Consider the following 14,154-nt stretch of genomic DNA (forward strand, 5'->3'; position numbering starts at 1 on the left):
TAGTACCTGGGAATGGCAACACTATATGCCTCCATGGTTAACTGATGTCATCTCTTCCGGTGAAACAGTTATGTGACTTATGTCAGATAGTATTTAAGCAGTAGAATTCTTTCTTTCGTATTAGAAAAAAAGAAAAACTATGGCTGTGTTTGACAGGAGTTAATTCCATGGAAATAGTCATCTTTCCATGGAAGTAACATGTATTCCGTCGTTTGGTCAAAAAATTATTTCCATACAATATAATTGTAAAAAAACGTGGTCTAAAATATGTTTTAAACTTAATTCCATGAAATTCTATGGAAAGTCTTTCCTTACTCTCGGAGGAAACTGATTCCATGGAATCACTTTTCATGGAATTTTTTCCTTTATCTGTTATCAAATACCTAAGATATACTTCCTCCCGCCAAAATGAAAGAAGTGACACTTCTGAGGTAATACTTGATGAGTCATCATACTTTTTGTTTCAGTACTCCACCACTTAAATACCCCCACGAGATATATAAAAATAGTCCTTACGAAAATGATTGAAAGTTGAAACGGATACTTTTGGCAATAGAAAATCTTCCCCGAGAATCGGCGAAGTTCTTCTTCTATTTGGAAAATTTGCAGAAGAGACCTAAGTTTTGTGATTCTTCTCGTTTTTCAGGATCGGCGAGATCTAAAGTCTAAAGTTCGTTCTTCAAAGTTTTAATTACGGTTTATTTTCCTTCGTCTCTAGTTTATTTTCTTAATTTTTTTGGAGTTGATTGTCCATGAATTATTGAATGTTTGGTAGATTAAGCCAGAGCAGTACTGTGTTAATTTTGCGACCATTTAGAGGAAATAATGAAATTAGGATGGTATGATGAACGAATGATGCTTGATGAATGTTTTTTTTTTTTTTTTTGGTGAAAATTGAATCAGTTGTTCATAGCTAGGGTTTTCTGTGTTGATTTGATAGTTGTTTGGTGATTGTGTGTTATTCTGTAAAGAGGAAGTTCCTCCTGTGTAGCAATATTTTGCTTCTGTGTGTGTTTGAAATGATTGTGAAAGTAGTCTCTCATGATTTATTCTATAACGCGGGGTTGAATTTCCAATGATTAATGATCTTGAAATAGCAATTAGTGGTTGAACAAATTGTTGAATAGATAATGAGGAATGAGGCAACTTCAAATTTGTTATTCTCCTTGAATTTAGACTAGTAAAATTTGGCACATACAATTTGGTTGGATCAAGTGGTTTTTCACTGTTTATTTTTACAGCTCAAAAATCAGGGGTTCTCCATAGTAACCATTATAACAGAGTGTGCTTATTTCCGTATGAAAAGTGACATGACGCCTCAGCTTGTTTGCTTGTGATTGAATTTCCAATGACTGATGATCTTGAAAATGCAATTTGGGATACAAGTTGTTAAATGGATAATAAGCAACTTCAAAAAATTTATTCAGAAATTAAATTTCTCGCTGAATTCTTGGATGCTGACTCATAGTTGGAGTTGTCTTGCCTCGTATTGTTTTGTCATTGATCAGGTCGGTAGGAAGTAGGTGTTGACGAGTTTCGAACTCAAGTTGTTGGTATCATCAGCCAACGACTTTACCTCTCAATTAGAGAGATATCTGCGTTTCCTTTCTTCCATATTGATACATCCAAACCTGCTGCATCTGGAATCACTTCTTTAACATTAAACTATAGGCATGAGGGTAACATGGTTCTAGGATATAAGCTATCGGCAATTCACTGAGTCTTCTGTCAGTTTCGTAAGTTCTGCATTTTGAAGGTAGATGATTATTTGCTGTACAGACACTTTATCTTGCAGGGTTTCCAGTGACCCGCAAGTTACCTTTATCGGTTATTTAATTGGTTTGGTGCTAGCTAGAAAGAAAAGTTAAAGTCATTTAGGCGCTAAAGTAGACCTTCTTAGTTAAAGATATGTCTAATTTGGATGCGAAATCAGAACGGAGTTTATAAGGTTTGTTAAACTGGGATGATTTTGTTGGAGATGAAGAGGCCAAAGCGTGAACTGGGAAAAGCTTGTCTAATATCCCAACTTTATCCAACGAATGGAATAGTAAACCATTCTCCTAACCTTTCTACTATGTTCACTTCTTTTTACTTCCTTGCATGTGTTTGATCATTTGCTATATTGGTTTGACCAGAGATGGCGATATTGTTGCTGATTCACATTTTAGTTCGATTTGATTGGATCAAGTGGTTATCACTGGTTACTTTTACGCTCAAGAATCAGGGTTCTCCATAGTAATGGGGGAGTACTTATTTCTCTGATTGTTCTGATGACTCCTCCTCAAGTTAAGCTGAATGGAGCTATTCAACATTAGTTGGATTGTGTTGTTGCTGATATTAATTCCTCTGCGGCAGTATTACCAAAAAGCAACATTATGATATAGTGATTGCTTGGTTTGATCAGGTGACGAAATGTGCCTTTGGAGATTTAGGAATACTGTTCTAAATATATGTGTTTCAACAGGTGTTGAATCTCGTTCGAGTGTTTGGCCTGTTATCACCGTCACTCACGATGTATCTTGAGGGGGGAGGTTTGATCGATGTTTTTAAATCTCATGGATCTGACTATCCAGAGGATCCTGACATAATCAGCAAAGGGACTACAGGTTCATGCTCGCAGAGTTCCAGTGGAAGCTGGATGCTCATAGAAGAAGCAAGAGATAGTGCAGTCACTAGTGCAAAACAAGTACTGGAAAGAGGACTTATGCAATATGGGTATGCTGAGTGCTTAATGCTGCCTTCAACACAAGTCTTGTTTTGTGTTTTTATGCTAATGGACGGACTTGTGATTATCAGTTGTGCACATTATCGCCGAAGGTGCCGCATTAGAGCTCCATGCTGCAATGAAATATTTGATTGCCGGCATTGTCATAATGACGCGAAGGTGCGGCTGTTCAAGTTTCGTCTTTGATATAAACTACCATATGATGTCAGAAGTGCTCACTAGTTTGTTTGTACAATTTTTGTTATCTTCGCTAAGTGTTCCTGTTTTGGCCAGAATAGCTTTACAAACTCTTAGCATTATAAGTTAAACACAAATTTTTCGTCTAACTTTTTCTCCGTTTTGGTAACAAGTGCCTCATTTCATATGTGCAGAACAGTATTAACATTAAAGGGAACCACAGACATGATCTTCCTCGCCAGCAAGTACAACAGGTCAATCCCTTCATTGTAGTATTTTCTTCTCTGACTCCAAAAGGCTGTTATTGATAATTCAATGGGTTAGCGTGTTCTTCCTATTTCCATGCTCAATGTCCTTCAATTAGGTCTTCATACTTTCTGGAAAATTAAGTTCTCTTATGTTCTTCCTTTTTCAGGTTATATGTTCACTCTGTGGCACAGAGCAAGAGGTATGTTTCACTTTTACAATGTAGTGTTACTTTTATTTGACCTTCTGTCAACTACTTGTTGTCATCATTCTACTGTAACCGTAAGCTTCAATCTGGAACTGTGTATATAACCTTACTGCTGGGATTTGCCAATATATTCATAACTATCTTGTTTCGCTACTGTTATTACCAGGTCCAACAAATCTGCGTTAACTGTGGTGTATGCATGGGGAAATTCTTCTGTGATACCTGCAAGTTGTTTGATGATGATGTAAGTGACTAAAACTTCGGGGTTTTTCCCCTCATACTTCCAGTTAAGTACTTACCAGATATATCTCTTGCATATTGTTGGGACAGCACCGATAACCCTTCGTTACTTACCCAATTTGCAGACGTCAAAGGAACAGTATCATTGCAATGGCTGTGGTATTTGCAGGTTCTCTTCTACTTCTTCTGTCCCGTATTCTGGACTATTCTTTGAGATCAGAAGTGTTTATTATCTGAGTAGGTTTTTTAGTTTTATTCACATTTAATTTTTATTGTTTGCAGAATAGGGGGTCAGGAAAATTTCTTTCACTGCTACAAATGTGGTAAGTTCATGTTTGAGCTGTACAACTAACATATTGTCTGTTGTATTATTATTTACTTACATGAATGACATGAAAAATTCATTTTTTACCTGCTGCAAAACGAAGGTTGTTGCTATTCCATTCTGCTAAAGAATTGTCACCCTTGTGTGGAAGGCGCAATGCATCATGACTGCCCTGTTTGCTTTGAGGTATAAAGATACCATTTTTTTCAGTACCCGTGTCTAAGTTTTGCAAGGATTATATGGTATAGGTTCTGAATTCCTATGTGTATGCTTACAAGTGAAAATGATTTGCAGTTTCTTTTTGAATCAACTGATGATATAAGCGTCTTACCCTGTGGACACACGATTCATGTGAATTGCTTGAAGGAGATGCAGCAACACTTGCAGTGAGTACTCTATTTCTTTTGCTTTATGTTTCTTCTTCTTTTACTGTTTAATCATCTGTGCTCGACTGGGAGGATGTCTTATTTTTGTTACTGTTACCACAACAGATATGCCTGCCCTCTTTGCTCCAGGTCTGTATGTGATATGTCTAAAGTATGGGAGAAACTTGACATGGAGATTGCAGCCACACCTATGCCAGAATCCTATCACAATAAAATGGTCAGCCTGCTATTCTCTCTTTCTGATGCCCTCACAGATTGTTACAAATACAGTGTTTTTCGCAGTATGTAGAAGTCGCCTGAAATACTATTGTGTGTGTGTGTGTGTGCGCGTCTAATATGCTAAGTTTCACCTCACCTAATGGCAGAAGTCACTTATGATTTTACTTGATTATACATCTACATATTGGAGAAGTTATAAAATAGTAGGTTTGCAAGTTCGGCAGCAAGAACGTTGGCAGTCAAAGTTTTCAATACTAGAGAGCTCCGCAGGTAGTTTCCTGACAAGATGGTGGTTGTGTTGATTAATAGGTCTGGATACTTTGCAATGACTGTGGAGCAAACTCAGAGGTCCAGTATCATGCTGTGGCTCAAAAATGTTTGAATTGCAAATCTTACAATACTCGCCAAACAAGAGGAGGAACAACACCGACGGCATCAGCAACCGAATCACAATGAAGTTCATACTTGTTCTTGTCATGATTATCTGGTTTTCTAGGTAGAAACTTTTCTGTCCTTTTCTTTAGAAATGTCTGATTCTCATATTTTGACAATGTATTTTCATATCATGATAGTTTTGCATGAAGATTAGAGGGGAACTACAGATGACCCTAAAATTCTTTGGCGTTGCTATAATGTTGGTTATATAATCGTTAAAGTTTTTGTTGTAAATGGTAGGAATTTCTCAATAAACGGGGTTTAGGTATTAACATAACTTGTGACCCCTTTTCTTTTTAAGAAATATATGAAATGATTGTTAGTTTGACGATTTTATGGCTGTGCATTATCTCTGAATAGATTGCAGTCTTTTCGAGTCTTCTTGCACTACTCTAGCTTCTAAGTTTGCAACCGGGAAAAAAATATGCAAACAACAAAAACTCCTATATGCCATGCTATATTCCTCATGTGGTATATGAAAGATATGATTCCTCACAGCTACTATAATTCATTAGTAAAGTCAGATAAAGTAGATAGGTGGCTACGTTGGTACTGATAGACCCTATAAACAACACTTCCAAGTTCTCAACAGACAATATGGTGTGTTGTCATACGTCCTTACCTGCTACATTTCGATGGCCGAGACTCCAACCATCTGTTCCCATGTGATATCTGTTAGGCTGTAAGTTGACAATTTATGTCAATGCTTTCTTACTGGTGGAGTTCTAATTAATCAGCTAAATAAACTACCACTTGAGACGTGCGACACACTAATTAATATACACACATGATGAAAAACCAAATCCCCAGTTTGGTTTTCTTCGAGTAATCGTTAAGATTCTGAACAATCTTCATTCATCAGGAAAAATGTTTCAGCATATTATGATCTTTTATACGTTATTAACACTATCAATATCATCATTTTCACTATCGGTTGCCGAAACATCCGACATGGTACAAGCAAAAAGTGGTTGCCAACAGAAATGTGGGAATGTAACCATTCCATATCCATTTGGTATAGGTAATGCCTGCTCCATGAATGGTAATACTAGATACAAGATCATCTGTGATTCTTCATTTAATCCTCCTAAACCGTTTATCGACGCAAGCGGTGATAAACTACAAGTTCTGAGTATATCAGATACAGAAGTTCGCATTAAAAACTCCTTCACAATAGTCTATTGCAACGATCATTCTGGTAAATCTATGGCTAATGATGACTATGAAGAGTCTGGTCTTTACCCTTACATCAACCTAAGGAATACTCCATTTACTGTGTCGTTTACCAGAAACAATTTATTTGGGATCGGATGCGACCTCGCCGGAGTCGCACTTTGGACGGATGGCAACGATGAAAGACAAGAGGTAATGAGAGAATGCAAATCTAGCTGTGAGATTAAGGAAACTACGGCAAGAACATCCTGCAACAGCAATGGGTACATATGTTGCGAGACAGATATCCCAAAGGGTACCAAGAGATTTAGTGGAGAGGTGTACATGCCTGAAACCAAGAATGTGACTAAAACTTCCAATTTGTGCAACTTCGCCTTATTGGCTGAGCTAGGGCAATATTCGTTCAATCCACAGGATCTTACAATGGAAGGCTTCCTTACTACATATAAAAATGTTGTCATACCGGTGGTGCTCGACTGGGCTATGGAATCTAACCGTACTTGTGAAGAAGAGGAGGTAAACAGTAAAACTTATGCGTGCCAGGCAAACAGTTATTGTTCCGAGACAACAAATATCCCGGGATATCGCTGCATTTGCAGCAAAGGGTACAAAGGAAACCCGTATCTCGAATCTGGATGCACAGGTATGTTGCTTAATTTGTATCTTTGTTGTCCGAATCTTGGTTAATGGATTTCGGTCAATCTGATTGAAAACAATTGGATATCTAATAGATGTAAATGAGTGCGAAGATAAGAACAACAATCCCTGCAGCGAAGGCATTTGTACAAATACAATCGGAAGTTACAAGTGTTCTTGTCCAGAAGGCAAGAGCGGCGATGGGAGGAAAGACGGGCCTGGTTGCATCAGTATCGTTTACAAAGAAACTGTTGGCAAGGCCGAATTCCCCGTGCTAAAGGTTGCACTTGGTATGAATGTTCACTTCACTTCACTAATCATGTGATTGTATGCTCATTTTTCTTGAACTCATTGCGCATGCACCGTTGATAATGTGATAGGTATTGGACTTGGGATCCTTATTATCATTATTGGCGGGTTTCTTCTACACTTGAGCATTCGGAAACGGAAGCTGTTCAAGCTTAAAGAGAAGTTCTTTGAACAAAATGGTGGGTTACTGTTAAGGCAACTTTTATCTTCAAACGAAAAAGGCGCAGAGTCGACAAGAATCTTCACATCGGAAGAGTTAAAATCGGCAACCAACAAATATAACGAGAGTGAAGTTCTTGGGGAAGGAGGGTATGGTATAGTGTACAGGGGAACTTTATCTGATAATCGTGTAGTCGCCATCAAAAAGTCAAAGGTAATCGACCAGAGTCAAATCGAGCAGTTCGTAAATGAGCTTGTTATTTTAACTCAGATTAATCACAGAAATGTGGTGAAGCTCTTGGGTTGTTGCTTAGAAACTGAAGTTCCTATGCTTGTTTATGAATATGTATCTAGTGGTACTCTTTTCCAACATATTCATTCCAAGCAGAATGATTCTACTGGAATGCCCTCCATTACTTGGGAAAGCCGCTTAAGGATTGCAACCGAAATCGCTAGTGCAATTGCATACTTACATTCTGCAGCATCTCCACCCATCATTCACAGGGATATAAAGTCCACCAACATATTACTGGATGAAAATTACACGGCCAAAGTCGCGGACTTTGGAGCGTCAAGGTTAGTTCCATTGGATCACACGCATATAAATACAATAGTTCATGGGACGTTTGGATATTTAGATCCTGAATACTTCAACTCAAGCCAACTCACAGATAAAAGTGATGTGTATAGTTTCGGTGTGGTTCTTGCTGAACTCTTAACGGATGAAAAACCAGTTTGCGTTATGAGACCAGAAAATCAAAAAAATCTGTCAACATACTTCATGTCTTTAATGGAAGGAGATGATGCTTTCCAACTTATGAACGAGAAATTTGCAAGTGATGGGAAATTGGAGGAAGTGTTTGCAGTCGCAGAAATCGCAAGGAAATGCCTTAACTTAAAGGGTGAAATGAGGCCTACGATGAAAGAGATAGCAGCAGATCTACAGGTTTTACTAAGGTCATATGGACAGGATCATCAAACAAGCAACAAAAATGGAACATCCAACTTACCGTCTGACGCTATTGATCTCTATAGTATCCCATCATATAGCAGCACAAGTGTATCCTTTTAGTCTTTACAATCTTTAATTGTTTAAGGATTAGAATCCAACTTCCACTGTATCCTTCATGTTGTCCGTAATTTGGCTAGTACAGTCATTTCGTGAGCAGCAGTGTGTCATATACAGTTTCCATGAGTAGATTAACACAAGTGTATCACCACAAAATTACAAGTATTAGTGAAGAAGAGAAGATAGAGAGATTAATATCTATAAAACTCTTTAAATAATAATAGTTGCTTTGTCAAACATATCTCTTACAGTATATAACTTAATAGTTAATCCCTAGCTTTAGGCCTCAATTGGAAACCAGGAGATACCCAGAAGACATAACATAACCCATCCCATAAGATGATTAAAGCACCACCACTACTATCACCCCCACAGCAGCCTCCGCAACAACATGCATAAGAATGACATCAAGAACAGATTTGGTGCATCATCAGAGACATAAAAAGACAGCAGTGGCAAAAACAAAACACATGAATGTTAGAGTGAATGCCTACCTAAAACAGGTTCTAAGGGAATACTGAGCCAGATCTAATAAGCATCGTAAAATGAAAATGTAGCTAAACCAAATTACACCGTGAGCACAATAAGAAGAGAGGTAGAATAAGGACAAGAGAAATAGAACTTGCCTTGCCGCCAGTTATTTGGCCGTAGATGATGTCACTCGATATATATATGGCAGACAAAGCGATAGCCGTGACATTATTGAAGTACCTAGTTTCTTTATTGCCAATATGTGCTTCCCAATAAGCCTGATAAAGACATTTAATCTATAATTAGTATGACGATTCACATACAATAATGTCCAACAAATAACAGTCAAGAAGTGGAGAAGAAAAGGGCTTACAACATCTTTCTCCGCAGCAGCCGTAAGACACCTTATTTCCGCCAATTTTCTTTTCTTGTGAAGTTCATTTAATAGCTGCATGATCACATTATAAATAAAATTTAAAAAATCAGGTCCACAGCTATGCTATCAACATAGTTTAGCATCACTCTAAAGCTTCAGAGTCAAAATAGTAAGTTGCTCACTTTTTTCTGAACATTGTCAGGAGATACTGCTTTTGCACTAAAGTTCCTGGAATCTCCCATGAAGAGCCTCTGACATAGTAGTCTTCCCGTAGCTCTCAGTGACATCTTCTGAAAAAGCAGGAATAGATGTCCTCTTAAGATATATTTTAAACCTTCTAATTAATATTTACCACAAGCCAGGTGTGTGCAACTAATTTTATTGCATCGTATCTCGAAGTTACGACGGATGCTGTAGGCACATGACATCATATGCACTCCCCATTGATTTCGATCCCTCAATCTCCTAAAGGAGATTGTTTCCCCATGACTCCAGTAACACAGTATAACGCATCCCAACATCAAATTTTGCCGCAACTGAGGTAGGTAGGTAAGGTGAGGTTTCCTGGTTATTTTATTCCTCGCGTTTTTAGGGGCCACCCGAAAGGATTTAGGGGCCATCAATTTATACCCATCCAAAGACTCTAGTTAAGGGGTACCCTATATGATATTGAAGTTACATAAATGCCCTTCTGGTAAAACCGTATAAAAACCAAATCAAAAAAAATTCTACTCATTTCAACTCTTCTTCTTCCAGTTTCATATTATCTTCCGATTGTGGAAGAAAAAAAAAACTTTTCCTCGTTCTTGTGTTCAACCGAAACATCGCCGCGAATCGTAAAATCAAAACATCGTCGATTCGTTTATAAAACAATGAATAAGGGAAATGAAACCCACAGACCTAGAACCAAAAACGTTGCTCGGGGTATCGATCCAAAGATTGGGATTTTAGCAAGAAATAAAGAAATTGTTGCTGCAAATGAAGAAGAACGCGAAGAACGCGAAGAAGAAGTACCCGTCGATGTAGTCGGTGGTGGCGATTCCGATAGTCAAACACTTCGTCAACTTCAAATGGCCCCAATTAGGTAAGAATCTATCATTTTTGGGGTTTATTTCGCTTTAATTCGATGAATCGAGAAAAAAAATTTCTAGGGTTTTCAGTTATTTATCCAGATTCGGGCGATATTCATGCTTATTTACTTCCGAATATAGTCGTGTTCTTCATTTCTCAAGAACATCGACAGTATTCGGGAGAAATATTTGATGGTTATCGGCCGAATATTGTTGGTCATATCTTCCTGGATACAAACTGGTAATAATCGGTAGTTTAATGAACTTTTTGGCTCCCGAATATATTTAAGTAGACACACAGTATTCGGAAGTACACTCACTACCGAATATATATATATATATATATATATATATATATATATATATATATATATATATATATATATATATATATATATATATATATATATATTGAAAAAATCTCAAAATTTCTGATATAGGAAAAATCCCATTTTGGGGCCAGTATTTATTCGGAAGACAATATAATGTTTTATACCTCCGATTGTGTAGGATAAAATTTTAGAGTTTCTGAACTCCAGTTGATGAATATTCGGTTGTAAACATGTTTAAATATATTCCGATTGTTTTTCATTCGGAAAAAATATGTGTCTTCTTACTTCCGAATTTGTTCATTCGGGTTATAGTTGTGTACTTTGTCTTCCGATTGTGTAGGATGAAAAATTTAGAGCTTCTGAACTCCAATTGATGCATATTCGGTTGTAAATATGTTTAGTTAGCTTTCGATTGTTTTGTATTCGGGAACAGTATGTGTCTTCTTACGTCCGAATGTGTACATTCGGGTTATATTTCCATACTTTGTCTTCTGATTGTATAGTTTGTAAATATTGTTCCTTTCTTTGTTGTTTAAACAAAGTCGAGAAAGGAGGAAGAAAGTGACAGCTAGTGCTAGGAGGGAAAGGAGTGCCAAAGATAATTCAAGTGCTCAACAAAGCTTACAAGAACAAAGCAGTCAACAAGGAGTGCAACCAAGTGCTGAACAAAGTGTAGAACAACAAGGCAGTGAACAAGGGGTGCAACCGAGTGTTGAACAAGCCGCTCAACAAAGTGTAGAACCAACTGCTCCACAAGTTACACCTCACCATGAAATTGAACCAGTTGATCCAGTGCCAAGAGTAGAAGAAGAAGGACAACCAAGTGGTACCCAAAAAGCCAAAAAAGGAAAAGATGGTGTAAAGAAGGATATTTCTAAGAAAGCATCACATCTTGTCCCTCAGCACTTGAAGAAGAAGGGTATTCAAGCAGGCACAATCCTTGGGCTACCGGCGGATGGAGGAAAATTGCTATTTGGATACAAAGACTCATGGGCCAGAGAAATATACGAAACCGAGGTAATAAAATTACTATTTTTTATTAATGTATTGTCTATGTGGTATATCGTAATATTTGTATTAAGGATTTTTTTATGTACTTTAATAGGATCATCAAGATGCGGACCGTATACTTAAACCTACCGCCGCACCAACAAAAATGCTTGCGTGGCCTTTATCCGGTGAATGTGAAAGGTTCAAGTCAATTGTTCCAAACTCGGGGTTAGCTAATGCCGCCGAGAATTCATTGTTGGAACATGATCGTGTGGCCATATCGGCGTTCGTGGAGAGAATGTATCCTGAGACCGATACTTTTCATATGCCGTTTGGGGAGATGACGATTACCCCGGATGATGTTGTGCAGATTCTTAACCTTCCCGACCAAGGCACAGCTGTGAAGTTTAACTACACAAAGCAGTTAAGTTGGGCACAACTTTATGCTCTCACTAAAAAGTGCTTAGGTTGGGATGAAGAGACAACAACTGCAGAGTTTAGGAGGCATGCAAGTTACAGAACAAGACAGATCAACATTACATCTTTGATGAATATGTTCCGAGGCACCTTGGAGAAGGAAAAGAATGGAACGTTAATTGATGAGCAAGTGAACCACGCTGCCACCGCATATCTCCTTTGTGTATTGGGATGTGTCAAATTCCCCAATACTTCTGGCAACCGGATCGACGCCAACCTTATACAACTTTTGGATCCTCTCCATGAAGTCGGTGACTATTCTTGGGGCACGGCATGCCTAGCATTCTTGATGGAAGAGTTGAGAAAGGCTTCGAGGCTAGGAACCTGCCAAGTTGCCGGGAACGTGGCTCTATTGCAGGTTTTTTCTTTAACTCTATAACTCACTCTATAGTTATTCGGTAGACAATACATATGATGCATATTCATAACTCCAAACTATGCATATTCGGGAACATGTTACTTAGTTTTACTTCCGATTGTTTAAAATCGGAGTTTAGTCTTGGGGAGTTACTGCCGAATATATAGGCCAAAGTATTATAGGTTACTGAACTCCAAATGACGCATATTTGGTACGAAATGATCCATCTGTTGTTCCAATGTTGGTTATTCGGTGTCTAGGTACTTATTTTGTTTTCCGATTATATATAATCGGAAATATACTTTTGATATTAGAACCGAATATACAGGCCAGAAAAACTATAGGTTACTGAACTCCAAATTACGCATATTCGTTAGGAAATGATCCATATCTATTTCGGAATGTTGGTTATTCGGTGGATAGGTACTTAGTTTTATTTCCGATTATATATAATCGGAAATAATGTTTGGAAATTACTACTGAATATACACAATCTATTTACTAAAACTTGGTTTCTTATGTATATAGGCATGGATCTATGACCACTTCCCTATCCTGAAGTTGGCCGGAGAGAACCCGAGGTGGTGCAAAGGTACTCCTAGAGGAACAAAGTATATATTTGAAGACAACCGTTCTAGGACAAAAGAGCAGCAGTTGATTCACATGAGGGGGATTTTGGACCAATTGAAGGCCTCAGACGTATGCTTTGATCCATACAAGGAAGATCGAGCCAGTGGGCATATAAATGTTCGGTCGGACTTGTCCCTTTATTTTGGACCATTGTGGCACCCCACAGGATATGTGATGTATAACCCCTCTAGGGTGATGCGACAACACGGGTATATACAACATCAACCTGTGGAGGAAATGGGGGATTACTACAAATTGGAGTTGGAGTTGTGCTCTTCTAGTGGTGACAATCTCACGATTGTTCACACAGGCCCACCTACTGTTCTTGATAACTGGGAAAAGAGGAATGACTTCATTATCGACACTGGTAGACGAACCACCCGAGGTGATGAAAATTCTCCAGACTATATGAGTTCGTATAACAACGTATCACATCCTTTGGTTATCCGTGAAATCAAATCCAACACTACTGCGGTAGGTTCAAGTTATAATTGTATCATCAAAGACAAACCAGCTGGTTATGATAGACTGGTGCGTGTTCTTATATTTTTGTTCATTTTATATTATTCCTATAAATCTTAGGTAATTACCGTTTGATGTTATGTCATTACGTATAAAAAACAGGTGAATAGGTTCAAGCGTGTTTCCAAAATGTTAACTGCATGCCTGAAGAGCGGAGATCCCATGCCAGTTGAGAAGATCAAAGAGTCTAGAGACCTAGTTGATAATATGGATAACGAAGATTATGCTTCCCAGTTTGGGGAGAAAGTCACGAAGAGGCATCCTCCCAAGGTGGCAGTATCAAAGACGGGTAAAAGAACTCGAGCTTCATCGAGCGCTGAAGGTGCTCCAACTGAAGCTGCTCCAACTGAAGGTGCTCAAACTGAAGGTGCTCAAACCCGTGGTCGTGCAGGACTGGGAGGTAGTCACGGTCGTAAAGTAAAGAAGAGCAGATAAATGACAATGATTTGTGTTGTACATTCGGGACTTTAAAAGGGCCAATATAGAAGGTTAGACAACCCATATTCGGAAGTTTGGGTAACTGAGTTGACTTCCGATTATTGCAAGTTCAAAATTTGAAAAGTATCAGTTTTTCCCAAATTCTGATTTTTGGGCCATCGTACATTCGGGACTTTACAAAAA

At 38.2% G+C, this 14,154-nt stretch overlaps 2 protein-coding genes across 3 annotated transcripts; both read left to right on the plus strand.

Moving 5' to 3' along the window:
• The first annotated feature begins 524 nt into the window (after positions 1–524).
• Positions 525–5,292, plus strand: LOC113299786 (probable E3 ubiquitin-protein ligase RZFP34). 2 transcript variants are annotated; one of them, XM_026548873.1, is made up of 12 exons: positions 525–670; positions 2,136–2,715; positions 2,797–2,884; positions 3,097–3,156; positions 3,318–3,350; positions 3,523–3,600; positions 3,722–3,765; positions 3,879–3,919; positions 4,025–4,107; positions 4,216–4,307; positions 4,413–4,524; positions 4,836–5,292. In XM_026548873.1, exons 2-12 carry the CDS (start codon positions 2,513–2,515, stop codon positions 4,980–4,982), a joined length of 981 nt encoding a protein of 326 aa, XP_026404658.1. In that variant the 5' UTR covers positions 525–670; positions 2,136–2,512; the 3' UTR covers positions 4,983–5,292. The 2 variants fall into 2 exon arrangements, with proteins under 2 accessions (XP_026404658.1, XP_026404659.1); XM_026548874.1 differs by having other exon boundaries at positions 526–670; positions 2,465–2,715.
• A 583-nt stretch (positions 5,293–5,875) lies between these two features.
• On the plus strand, positions 5,876–8,480 carry LOC113296088 (wall-associated receptor kinase 5-like). Its single transcript, XM_026544426.1, has 3 exons — positions 5,876–6,777; positions 6,866–7,060; positions 7,151–8,480. Exons 1-3 carry the CDS (start codon positions 5,913–5,915, stop codon positions 8,308–8,310), a joined length of 2,220 nt encoding a protein of 739 aa, XP_026400211.1. The 5' UTR covers positions 5,876–5,912; the 3' UTR covers positions 8,311–8,480.
• Positions 8,481–14,154: the final 5,674 nt, after the last annotated feature.

The sequence above is a fragment of the Papaver somniferum genome, chromosome 7, assembly GCF_003573695.1.
Source record: "Papaver somniferum cultivar HN1 chromosome 7, ASM357369v1, whole genome shotgun sequence".
Taxonomy (NCBI): domain Eukaryota; kingdom Viridiplantae; phylum Streptophyta; class Magnoliopsida; order Ranunculales; family Papaveraceae; genus Papaver; species Papaver somniferum.